The sequence below is a fragment of the Anthonomus grandis genome, chromosome 6 (assembly GCF_022605725.1).
Source record: "Anthonomus grandis grandis chromosome 6, icAntGran1.3, whole genome shotgun sequence".
In the NCBI taxonomy this organism is placed as follows: Eukaryota; Metazoa; Arthropoda; class Insecta; order Coleoptera; family Curculionidae; genus Anthonomus; species Anthonomus grandis.
This window is the reverse complement of record NC_065551.1, coordinates 15,030,184-15,042,778: the sequence shown is the minus strand read 5'-3', so window position 1 is coordinate 15,042,778 and position 12,595 is coordinate 15,030,184. Positions and strand designations below refer to the sequence as shown.

The window sequence follows — 12,595 nt, the reverse complement described above, 5'->3', positions numbered from 1 at the left end:
GAGAAAAAATAAAAGAGAAATTCCTGGCGAATTACTCACAACAAAGCGAGAAGAAAGAAGTTCCAAATTTGCATTTCAATCACACGTAACATTGGTCTCTTATATTCCAAAAAAAATAGAAATGTTCTCCTTTTATCAACTCTCCATCATGACAACACAATTGATCTCGATTCTAAGGACCAAAATAAACCAGAAATAATAATGTTTTACAACATGACAAAAGGAGGAGTAGATACGGTAGATCAATTGTCTGCTACTTATAGTGTATCAATGAATAGCCACAGGTGGCCACTAACTCTATTCTTTTCCTTACTAAACTCAGCTGCTATAAACGCTTTTGTAATTTTTAATTGCTATACGAATAAAAATCTAAAACGGCGCTTTTTTCTAAAAGATTTATCTTTGAGTTTAGTAAAACCGTTCCAAATGAGCAGGCTGCAAAATCCGCGAATAAGTCTAGCAGTGCGACGTAAGATTTCCGATATACAGGGGGAAATTGTCCCAACAACAGTTGGAGAAGACACAAAAAGGCAAAGATTTTCCAGAAGGTGTTATATATGTCCAAGAAGTAAAGATCGCAAATCTTTTTACACTCGTAGGGCCTGTAATAAATTTGTTTGCCTGAGTCATGCAGCGCAAACTGCAGCGACAACTGTAGCTCTATAGATAGTACATAAAACATAAAGCAGTGTATTAGTTTATATTTTTCTTTAGTTATTTGTAGTTTATACTTAATCAAAAATTAATTTTTAAGTAAATATTTTCAAAATAAATGGTTGCGTCTTGTTCGAAATTTTTGTTAAAATGTAGGTCTTTTGAAAATAAACGTTTAATTTTTTTTTGGTTGGTTATTTGTCATGTGTTTTATTTTTATTTACTTTCAGACCAATACAAAAACATTATTTATTGATAATATTTCAAAAATGTTTAGTTTATATTCGAAACATATTTGTTTTTTTATTGGGGTATGCTATACCCCAGCTTCCAAATCTTGTGAAAATTACCAACCTTACCAACGAAGGGTTAAAAATAAAAACGAATAACTAACTGTAATTATTACATTGTAGGTTGACCTGATCGATCTGCAAACAGGGCCAGATGGCCCATTTTAATTTTAAGTCTTTTTTTCGGATTTTCTACAACCTACTTGGTAAATTCCAAGTTGATTTCTTCATTTAAAACTGTTTCTGTTCTAGTTTTAGTTTGTTTTTTGTACTCTACGCTTCCAGTATGCTCTAATAACTCTGAAGTAAAAATAAACGTTGTAATGCCTATGAAAAAAATATGTAATTTTTCCTTTAGGATTAAGTAAATAGCGAGTGGTGATTAAGAGGAGCGGTGACTATTTTTATTAACAAAACACGCCTTTGCCCCTGAGCATATATTGAACTTAAACAAAGTAGTTGTTTACTGATTCTAGTCTTTCAATGTGCTAAGGAAAATCCTGTGTGAGTCAAATAAAAAATATGCTACTTTAGAAATTGTAAGAAATGTTTTGATTCGAGTACCAGATGTTGACAGAGGTTGACTAACTACAAGAAATGTGTTAGCCATTGTTTCTGAAATTAATAATGATAGCTTGTATAAACTGAGTAGGTACTGAGAATGGGCTGCTCGACAGTGGTAAAGCTGGAAATGGTAATAATATCAAGAAAATACCCTTGCCAACTGCAGCAAATGTCATCTAAAAATTCCGATTAAGGTTTTCTCAGATGCAATTGTAAAAAATTTTGTATATATGTAACACGTTGGCGACGACCTCCCAAATAAGAAATAAACCTCTTGGCAGACACCCCTCTAAAACCATAATGGTGTAGCTAAAATATTCCGGTTTACGTCTGGCCTCAATATTTCGTGTTCTCCTGTCATTTTATAACGTATGTAATTGTTCAAGTGCTTTCCCAAATAAAAATGATCTTCACAACAAAAGAAATTCGATTTCATCGACGGTTTGTCACTTCGACGTGGTAAGCGGAACCAAGTATAACCATAAGTCTTCGCTTCTTCCGGCAGGTAAGCAAATATTTTCTGATGCGCATTTTTCGTTGTGTTTCTAAACATCGGTACAAAACAACTCCTGTAACTGAAGGACCACTACCCCATCCTAATAAATACACAGTTGCATGAGATGTTAAGGGAGTGCTTAATTATGAAAAATTGTCAACAAAAATGTCTCAAGAGAGATGGGATGGTGTTTTGACAGAGTCTGATGTAAATGCATGTTCAAACAATTTTATTAATTTGATGAAAAGTATGATGCAAGAATGTTCTGAGGTAAAATTTATATCAAATAGGAAACACAGATTAAAACCTTGGATCACTAGTGGCCTTTTAACGTCAATTAGGTTCAGGAATCGATTAAAGAAAGAGTGCGTAGTAAAAAGGAATAATTTAGTAGTATTAAATCGATACCGAGAAAATAGGAATATGCTTAGTAACTAATTCATTTATTTATTTAAACACAGTATCAACAGCCAAAAGCTACTTACAGATACCAACCTAAATACTAAGTAATATAAAGTATACTAAGTTAATCGGAGAAAAAAAACAACTAAACACTAAAGTCAAATGTACCAAAAAGTCATATCTGACATTTACATAACACACATATTAGAATAATAAGGTAACAATGATTAAAATTGCATGATTAAGAGTATTTAAAATTAATACAAAAACAAAAAAAAAACGTAAGAGAAACAGGATGTTATGTTAAGTGATGAGTGTCCTAAATTGATTGAGGCTAGCCGAGTCACATATAAATGAAAATAATAGCAGAGTTTATACAGGGTGTGCCAACAAGGTGTACGGCTAAGATAGCGCCTTAACTATACGAGGTAGAGCAAAAAGTTCTACAGCAAAGTTGTAGGGTTGACAAAAACCTACGAACTAAAAATATTTTTATGTATACCGGGTGTCAAAAAAGTTACTATAAAATATGATTTTTTTTAAATAGTACGCCCTGTATATTATGGTACTAAAATGTGAGGCGAAAAGAGTACTTTACTTTGGTATAACGTTTTTAAAATTTCCGTGCGGCGTTGCAACGTAATTAATTATATTATTTTTTGCCTTTTAGAGGGTTCGTTTAAAAAATCATAATTAACTTAAAATTTATTTTGCGCCTATGAAACTTGTACCACAGTTAGTCTAGGGTACCTCCTCTAGGCTGACTATGATAATTTGTAATTTTTTAATACAGGGTGTTTTTAAAGAACTTTCAAACTTGCTGAAATTAAATACGCAATATCTCAAATTTTTCAAATGGAACACCCTGTATATTTTTATCTAATTAAGTTTGTCCCTCAAATACCTTCATTTTTTATTTAATATATCCTATAGCTAAACCAACTACTTTTTGAGATATTTTAACTGTTCTGTAAAATACAATGCATAATACGGGTATTCTTTAATTTTATTTCAAGATTGCTTAAAAACATTGGTTTAAATGTCAAATAATAATTGTCAGATTATTAATTTTATGACAGCAGTAGACAAGATCAATGTTGTTTTTCAATATTTTATAAGTAGTTAACAAGAATATCTTAATTCTCCTCTTACTCAAAGAGAGCCTGTCAAACACCGACAATAAGTGTTCATTGTCGCAAGCTCTAGGGGGATAAACACCAAATTTCCTGTAATACATACACTTCAGAAACCTCCTTTGCACCCCTTCAATCAGAGCCATCCAAACGTTATATAGGGGAGACCATATGATGAAGTTATACTCCAAGATTGGCGACACAAAGCTATCAAAAAGATGGAGGCTGACATCAATGCTACGCTCCTTGGTGGTTCTAGCAATAAAGCCGGAAATCTTTTGGGCACTGCCAACCTTGGACAAAATGTGGGAAGAAAAAGATAAATTACTATCAAAAATAACTAACCTAAATCCTTTTGTTCAGTTACCCTTTCTAGTTCCACATCATTTAATACATAACTGAATGCTCTAGGGCTACTATTAAGGGTAAATGACATGCACACTTACTGACATTTAGTTTAAAACTATGGATGTCACACCAGTTAGCAACATTAGATAAATCATTTTGTAAGTTGTAACAGTCTTCAATGCAGTCAATCTGTAAGAAACACTTGAAATCATCAACACATAGAAGACCCTTTGCTTTTTTAATGTTTCATATGAAGCCGTTAATGGCCGCCAAAAATAAAAGGGGACCAAGATTGGAACCCTGAGGAACTCCAGAGGCGCTCTTAAATATAAATGACCTAAATCCCTTAATCTCAACGTATTGGAACCTCTTACTCAAGTATGACCACTATTATATGTAGCTAAATCTAAGTCTGACAAAGATTTTAAAATCACGCAGTGTCTCACTCTATCAAAAACCTTTTCCATGTCAGTATATATAACGTCAACTTGTGATTTTTTGTTGATAGCTTCATGAACATACTGACAAAAGGCGGTGAGATTTGTCAAGGTAGATTTTCTTGGTAAAAACCCCTGTTGACATAAGGTAATGCGGCCTGAGATGTCATGAAATAGACGCTCAAAGATAATCAACTCAAAGACCTTTGATATGGAGCTCACAATACCGATAGGGCGATAATTTTTTCTTTCATGCCTAGAGCTGGATTTGTGAATAGGGAGAATTTTATTAATCTTCCACTTATCTGGAAAAGTTGGGGTTTTGATAATTAAATTAAAAAGATGTTTAAATGGTTGTAAAAAATAATCACGACAGCCCTTCACGATATATGCCGGAATGCCATCAAGGTCTATTGCTTTATTAGCTTTAATCCTGCTGACCGCTTTAAGAATTTCATCTTCGGAAATCATTGGGGCGCAGAAAAATTACATGGGCTCTGTGGGTGAACAATCTAAGTCATTATCAATTATAAACGCTGACCTGAAAAAATTAGCAAATCCATCAGCAACCTTTTGAGAACCTGAGTATGTTTGTAGAACAACAGTAAAATCTCTAATAACAAATAAAAATATAGAAATAACAAACTCTAAAGAGATTTCCAACGAATTTAACTCTTATTTTACTTCAATAGCAAAAAAGTTTGCTGAAAAAATTAACCAAATCAACCGAACAAACCAGGGTGAGAGTGAAGGTGGTGCGAATTCTTCTTTTTTTTGGGGCCGGTCTCTGATTGCGATATTCTAAGGGAGATAAAGAGTTTAAAAAATCATATTAAGGGAAGGGATGGTATCAGTTCTGAATTGATTAAAAAGTATAAGCAGTATTTGTTGATACTTTTAAAACATATTATCAATTTAAACTTCAGTGCTGGAGTTTTTCCAAATATTTTGAAAAACGCAATAATTATGCCAATATACAAACAAGATGACAAAAAATCCACTAACAACTACAGACCAATAACACTTACAAGTACAATTAGTAAAATTGTAGAAAAATGTTTTGAATTTAAATTACTTGGAAAAAAAATAAGTTACTAAACACAAACCAGGTTGGCTTCAGACAAAACTCCAGCACTAAAAATGCTCTCTGTCAAATTACAGAAAAAATTTTAAAAGACAAGGGCAGAAAGGTGAAAGGTTTTTCTAGACCTGAAAAAAGCATTTGACATTGTGGCATACCAAATTCTGCTAAAACGTCTAAAATACATCGGAGTTAGAGATGTGCCTAACAACTTTATCAAATCATACTTCAGCAATAGAAAACAAATCACCATAATATCAGGGGTAGAAAGTGAAGAACTAGAGGTGAGTTTGGCGTGCCACAGGGAACAGCGTTGCCAACATTGCTATTCATTATTTACATCAATGGACTAATGACTCAGCTGAGAAGGGCGGATTCTGTTTTTTGTTTTTTTGTTTTGCCGATGACAACGGCGGTTATTATTAATAATAATAATAGGCCTTTATTTTTAACTCGGCAAAGTTCAGCATAGCTGTTATTAACCGAGCATACATAAGCATACATTCAAAAAACATAAGATTAAATTTACGTATTGGCAACTTAAGGTACTAACTAAGCAATGATACTTTGGTAATTATCAAGGTATACGGAAGGTAACACAAGCGTGGGAATGGCATTTTATAAAATCACTAAAAAATTTTGACATTTTATGGCGTAAGTGTATTGCTTTTACCAACTAACAATTTAAACTTTCTAAGTTAATGTTGCTTGAATTTTTTCTTAAATGTCAAAAATGGTAGGTCATACAGTTGGCGAAAAATATCAGTGTTGGCTAACTTAGGTAACAAATAGGAAAACGAACGTTGGAAAAGTTCTGTTCTATGCCTAGGAACATCAAATAAATCATTAAAGCGCGTGTTTGTTATGAAGAGTATTTCTTTTATTAAGCTTATCAAATAGATAGCCTGGACTTGTACTACTCTTGTACAAATTTTTCAATGCACAGAAAGATTTTTGAACCATTTTCACAACCTGACATTCAAACTTTAGGCTATCATCAACAATAATACCTATATTTTTGTATTTATATACAATTTGCCTTGTTAGGCCCAAAAAACATAATTGCCGATTTACTAGGATTTAATTTTAGTCCATTGTTAACCGAGTAAGAATATATGGAATTTAAATCGTTAAATTTTTCTATAAATGCAGGTAGTTCTTTGTCAAAACTGGTATACAATTGACTGTTGTCAGCATATTGGTGTACACAAGATGTTTTAATTCCTTGTCCAATACCTCTAGTATACACAATAAAGGACTAAGAATGGAGCCTTGTGGGACTCCTCTATCCAGCGGCAAAAATGATATGTTGTTATCAATTTCAACAGCTTGAAACCGTGGTTTTACCAATATCTGATCCACCTATAATATCATCCAGCACTTTAATTAATGCTGTAGTTGTGTTATGGGACTTTCGAAAGCCAGACTGATGAATTGGAATGAGACTATGCTCGTTCAAGAACGCAACCACTTCTGATAAACCCACTTTTCTAAAATTTGGCCCATTGTAGATAACAGGTTGATGAGCCTTAAATCAGAAAACGTATCAAGCTGTGTGACCTTGGTCAGAGGTTTAACAATTGCGTTCTTCCAATTGGAAAGAAATTCCAAGTTTAAATATATGTAGCAAGTACAGAGTTATGGCTGATTCATTTCACTCATTTCGAGCGAAATTCTGTCAGCACCAGATGCATAGGACTTTATATTACGAATAACAATCACAATCTCGTCACCAGTAACCTGTCTTAGCTCACATAAGTTATCCATTTTTTGTTTGTTTTCGTGATACCTCAAAGTACTATCATTAATCGGCGGGGCAACTTGACGAACATTGTCGATAAAATATTTATTAATTTGTTCTGTATCCTTAAATTGCAAAGGTAGACCCAAATGATTTACTTTTTTCTTATTGTAAACATTAATTTCATCTAGTGTTTTCCAAAAAACTTTTTGATTTTGCGAACGTGACACAAATTCCAAATGAGCCTGCTTTTCGTTACGAATAGCCTGGGTAAAAATATTTCGCATTCTTTTGCATTGTTTGTTTAACAATTTTAGTTCTAAATGCTTGTTAAATCGTAGTTAAAAATCAACACAACCACCCAAATTGCAAGTAAGACCGATAACAGATTAGTATATATTGTAGTCTAATTAAGTGTCATTAGCATAAAGTATACCATGGCTTTTTTGAAGGGATATTAAATTATTGGAAGTGTAAATTACAAAAAGTAAAGGCCCCAATATAATAATATATGTACATAAAATAAAATATCGAGTTTTTGAGAAAATTATTAATCATAATTAGTGTCTGTATTAACAGACACTAAAGGAGAATTTATGAGCTGCATTAAAAAGATTAAAATTATAAAAATGTATTGCCCAAATATCATAAATCCTCCCAATCACTAATATTCTTTGTGCGTTTCTTTTTTCATAATTTTTAATGTTTCTGTATACGAAGGGGCCTTGCATTTAGTGACACGAGCTGTCAGAAGTGGAGCGTGTGTATCAAAAAGCGCTAAGATATTAAATGCTAATAGCTCAACTTTTTCATCAACACCCGCACAATTCAAAATGGCTGCCCAGTTAGTATTTAATAAATCATGGTTAAAATTATGAGCATCAAAGTGCTTAAAATCTCTACATCAAATAAATTTAGGTTCACTTTTTGGAATATTAACGTGTAAACTGCAATAAACTAAGTGATGGTCCGTGGTTCCATGAAGATTTAAATGCTCAATATTATCTTTTAACAGTTTATCTCCCGACAGTAATATTACATCAATCAAAGATGCTGATTGACGCTCATAACGAGTTGGGTTAACGACAATTTGTCTGAATTCGAAACTTTCCAACAGGCGGTCAAAATGCTGAGTTACTTCAGTGTTAGTGGAGAGAACTGAAACTTAACAAAGCAAAAGTCTGAATTGGCTTTAGAAAGTATAAAAAATGGTGAGATGGTAGTCTGCTTTTATTAAACATAGAAAAAACAACATTTATGGCCTTTTCACTCATGATTGTCAAATGCATGATTCTCAGTGCGACAGAAGATTACCTTGCTATTGTCAAAGCCATATAGCCAGCCAAAGAAAATTAAATCTGAAGTACTTGGGAATCATACTAGATAAAAACTTGAAAGAGCATTTAAAATATGTTACGTAAAGGATCAGAAAATTAATCTTTAAATTTTATGAATTGAGGAATATATTACCATTGATAACCCTTAGAATGATTTACTGTGCACTTGTTTGTTGCGTCTGTGATTTCTTGTGAGATTGTAGTTTGGGGTAATGTAGTACCTACAGTAATTTCCAAATTACAAGCTGTACAAAAGTGGATAATTAAAATAATGCTTTTTAAAAGCAAAAGGTATCCATGTGAACTACTGTTTAGAGAAAGTAGTTTATTAAATATTAACCAAATTTACATAAACGCGATACTTCGATTTATGCTGAAATCCAATCACTATAAAAAAAAATTGAGCCATTTCAGAAACACAAGAAATGCCGCACAGCAAAAGGTAGCTCTGCAAAATCCCAAGCATGCTCTCTGTCAGAACCATATTTATTAACTGGGCCAAAATTATTTAATGATCTCCCAATTAATATTAAGACCAATAAATACTTTAAATTAAAAAAAGAAATAAATAATTATACAATATCTTAATTAATATAAAAAATAATATCTAGTTATGACTAGAAAGAAGTATGTTTTATTTATTGTTTTGTTTTTGAGGCCTATTTTTATTTTGTTTAATTCATTAAAGATTATTATTATTAACTAACCTCAATTAATTAAAATATTAACTTTAATGTTTAAAGGTGCACACACAGTATTTTTAATACCATTGTGCATCGAGTCGTTAGCAATAACACAGGATATTGATATTAAAATGATCAATTACTGATTGAGTATTTACAAGTAAAATAATACAATTAAGTTGGAGTTTTGGGATTGGTGCTCTGATTTGTGATTGGAATCTAAGAAGTTATTTATTTGGTTACTTGTGAATATGTTTATTTAATTTATGGGTATATGTTACTATGATTAAAAACGATTGTAATGCTATTTATTTCTAATAAATCTATTATTATTATTATTTTTGGCATTTTTGTTTGATGTAATTGTTATTTTAAGTTAATTCACTTGACTTAAGATTTAAGACTCAAGATTTAGAAAAAGTTTTTTTTTTAAATGTTCTAACCCAATTACACTTACCTGTAACAGTGATAACATCGCCTCGTTTAAACTCTAGCTCTCCTACTTCTTGTGGGGTAAAATCATAAAGGGCTTGAACTAAATACTGAAAAGGAAAAAGGAAACATTTAAAGGTCATTTTTAATTCATCTGAATGTTATTGTCTGATATTAAATAGATCCCTTAAATAATTTTAGAGTTCTTAACATTATTATTATACTAAAATTATCGGGTAATTTTTCACCCCATGTCCATTTCATTTTATATTAAATACTTTAAGTATGCATAACTTGGATTTCTTTGATCTAAATGTGCATATGTGATATGTGATATATTAAAGGTTAAATTAAAATATATTCTTCTAACTGAAAAAACTCTGTTTTCCCCAAATTCATGCATTAAAAATAATCAAAAAAAGGTGATCATACACAACTCACTTCGTCTGCTACCATATCCCTAAGTTTGACGTCCTGGGACCGGGACACTGACGAAGTCCTGTGATATTCTACGAGTTCATTTAGTGAATTGAATTTTACCACCCAAAGGAAGAATTTGCCTTGGGCGTCTCTTAAAACTTTGAAATGTTGGACTCCATCTGAACACCTAATAAAGAAAATTTAATTTAAATAGTGATTTGATATAACATGTATGAAATAAAAGATGTTTAGTAGATATTTGGGAGTTTTAAAGATACTTAGTATCTTTAAAACTCCTTATATATATATATATATATATATATATATATATATATATATATATATATAGATACGTAGTTGTGTGGGTCTGGGTTCGAGTCGTTCCCTTCTTGAGACATTTTATGTTTTTACTTTTTTTATGTTCATTTTTATCTACGCTTGAGGTTGTTAGCTAAACTAGTTTTTGATTTGTTGATAGTAGTAATGAAATCTGTGTCGGTGTAGGTCTAAGTAAAAAAGTTTGATCATATTTGATAACCGTTCTTTCTTTACATGTTTTAATTTATTTTTAGCCTGATGATGCTCTGATACGAACGAAACACGTGTAGTCTATAAAATTATATATATTTAATGAGACCGTGACTAGGAGTTTTACCTTTGTTTTGTTTTAATTTCAACTACTTGAATACCAAAATCAGGTTAACTTTAAGTAAACTATAGTCTTATCTAGTGTGAACTTGGGGGTCGCAAATCGGGATTCGCTTTCAGGATTTCAAGTATGCGTAATTTACGTATTTCATTTGCATCTACTTTTTATTAGCATGTGAGGCGGACAATTTAAATTTAACACAAGTGTCATAGGAAAACATAAAGTAATTAAATGTAAATTAATTAAAATAATACTGTTTGCATACATAACCAACAACCACAAAAAGAAAATTGCATTAAAGTAGGTAATCATAAAGTTTTTTTTTTTAAATCGGTGATTAAAATTATTCGTCGACATGATAAAATCCATAATTGATTAGCATTTTTTTCATATTAGCTTTAAAATTTTCATAGTTTTGATCGTTGAACTGTGAAGACCCTGAAGAATGATATACCTAAATATTATTACTAAAACAACTTCGGAACTGAAAAGGTTCCTTTTAGGAAAGGATTCCAATCTGAAAACAACCAACCCTATTATACAGGATGTAAATAAATAGATTTTAGGGGCTGATTCTTGGATAAATTTTAAGAAAAGAACTTTATATGAACATATGTCCTAAAAGTCCTAACTTTGGAGATACCGGGTCGTAAAGATTGAAGAAATTGAAGAATTGAAAATATATGTTTTTTTACAATTCCTGTGATATCCCTATAAATATTTTAGTAATATTTGGTATGCATTTTCTATGCATCAAAAGGCATTTTCTGAGGGTCATTAATTTTTTTTATTTGTATCAGTGACGTTCGTGCAAGGTTTAAAGTAAATATTTTTTATGAAAAATATGGTAATATAGTTTACTTAATTTTTTAACCTTTTTTATTTTTTACTTAACCTTTCAAATAATGTATTAATCTGTATTAACCTGTTAAATATCTGCTGATGAGTGTTGGTTGATTGTCAGTTCTTGCTTCCTTTAAAGTAGAAACGTAAAAGTAAAGTTTTTTGTGCAATTTTGATTAATTTCACCAAAATGGCAAATTATTCAAATGCAGAAATGACAGATATGCATTTTGTTTATGGTCTTGCTAATGGAAATTCATTGCAAGCATCTAGAATGTATACAGAAATGTACCCTCAACAAATGGCACCCAATCATACATTATTTGCACGCCTTCATCAAAGACTACAAGAAACTGGAACTTTTCAGCCAAGAAAACATGATTGTGGTCGCCAACGCGATCTTAGAACACCGGAATTGGAAGAAGCAGTACTTAATTTAATTGATAAACAACCTGACACCAATACTAGAAAAATTGGTCTGCAGCTACATGTCAATCATATGACGGTATGGACTATTTTATATCGTATTATATATTATACATATATTTATTAAGGATTAGTTATTATATCCATATCACGTATAACAAATCCAGGCTCTATTACTACGAGATTTTCCTAGGCATCTTGAATTTTCTCGTTGGATGTTAGAAGTCATTGAGCAAAACCCTTAGTTTTTAGGCAGATTCTGTTTACCGACGACGCTAATATTTTCCAGAGAGGCAATCATTAACTACCATAATAACGACATATTGGTAGATGAAAATCCCCATGCCACAGTTGAAGCTCATCACCAACAATAATTTTCTTTAAATGTATGGGTTGGAATCATTGGAGACCACCTTATTGGCCGACATTTTCTACCACAAAGATTGAATGGGGAAACATACACGCGTTTTCTCCAAGACATACTTCCAGGACTTCTTGAAGCGGTACCCCTAGTTGTTAGAAGAGTAATGTAGTTTATGCACGATGGGGCTCCTGCCTATTTTAGATTATTAGCACGTGGTTATTTAGACGAAACATATCCAAATCGTTGGATAGGCCGAGGCAGTCCTCAGTTTTGGCCACCTCGGTCACCAGATATG

The 12,595-nt window shown here is 31.8% G+C and overlaps 1 protein-coding gene across 3 annotated transcripts in view; it reads right to left on the bottom strand.

Annotated features, from left to right (window-relative positions):
• The window catches only part of LOC126737119 (growth factor receptor-bound protein 2), a 56,052-nt gene that overhangs the window by 12,995 nt on the left and 30,462 nt on the right, over positions 1–12,595 (bottom strand). For 2 of the 3 annotated variants that reach the window (XM_050441858.1, XM_050441857.1), the window contains 2 exons: positions 10,031–10,205; positions 9,624–9,708 (listed from right to left, as the gene is read on the bottom strand). In XM_050441858.1, coding sequence (XP_050297815.1) covers positions 9,624–9,708; positions 10,031–10,205 — 260 coding nt within the window. The remainder of the gene's footprint in view (positions 1–9,623; positions 9,709–10,030; positions 10,206–12,595) is intronic. The other variant, XM_050441860.1, reaches the window with a different exon arrangement.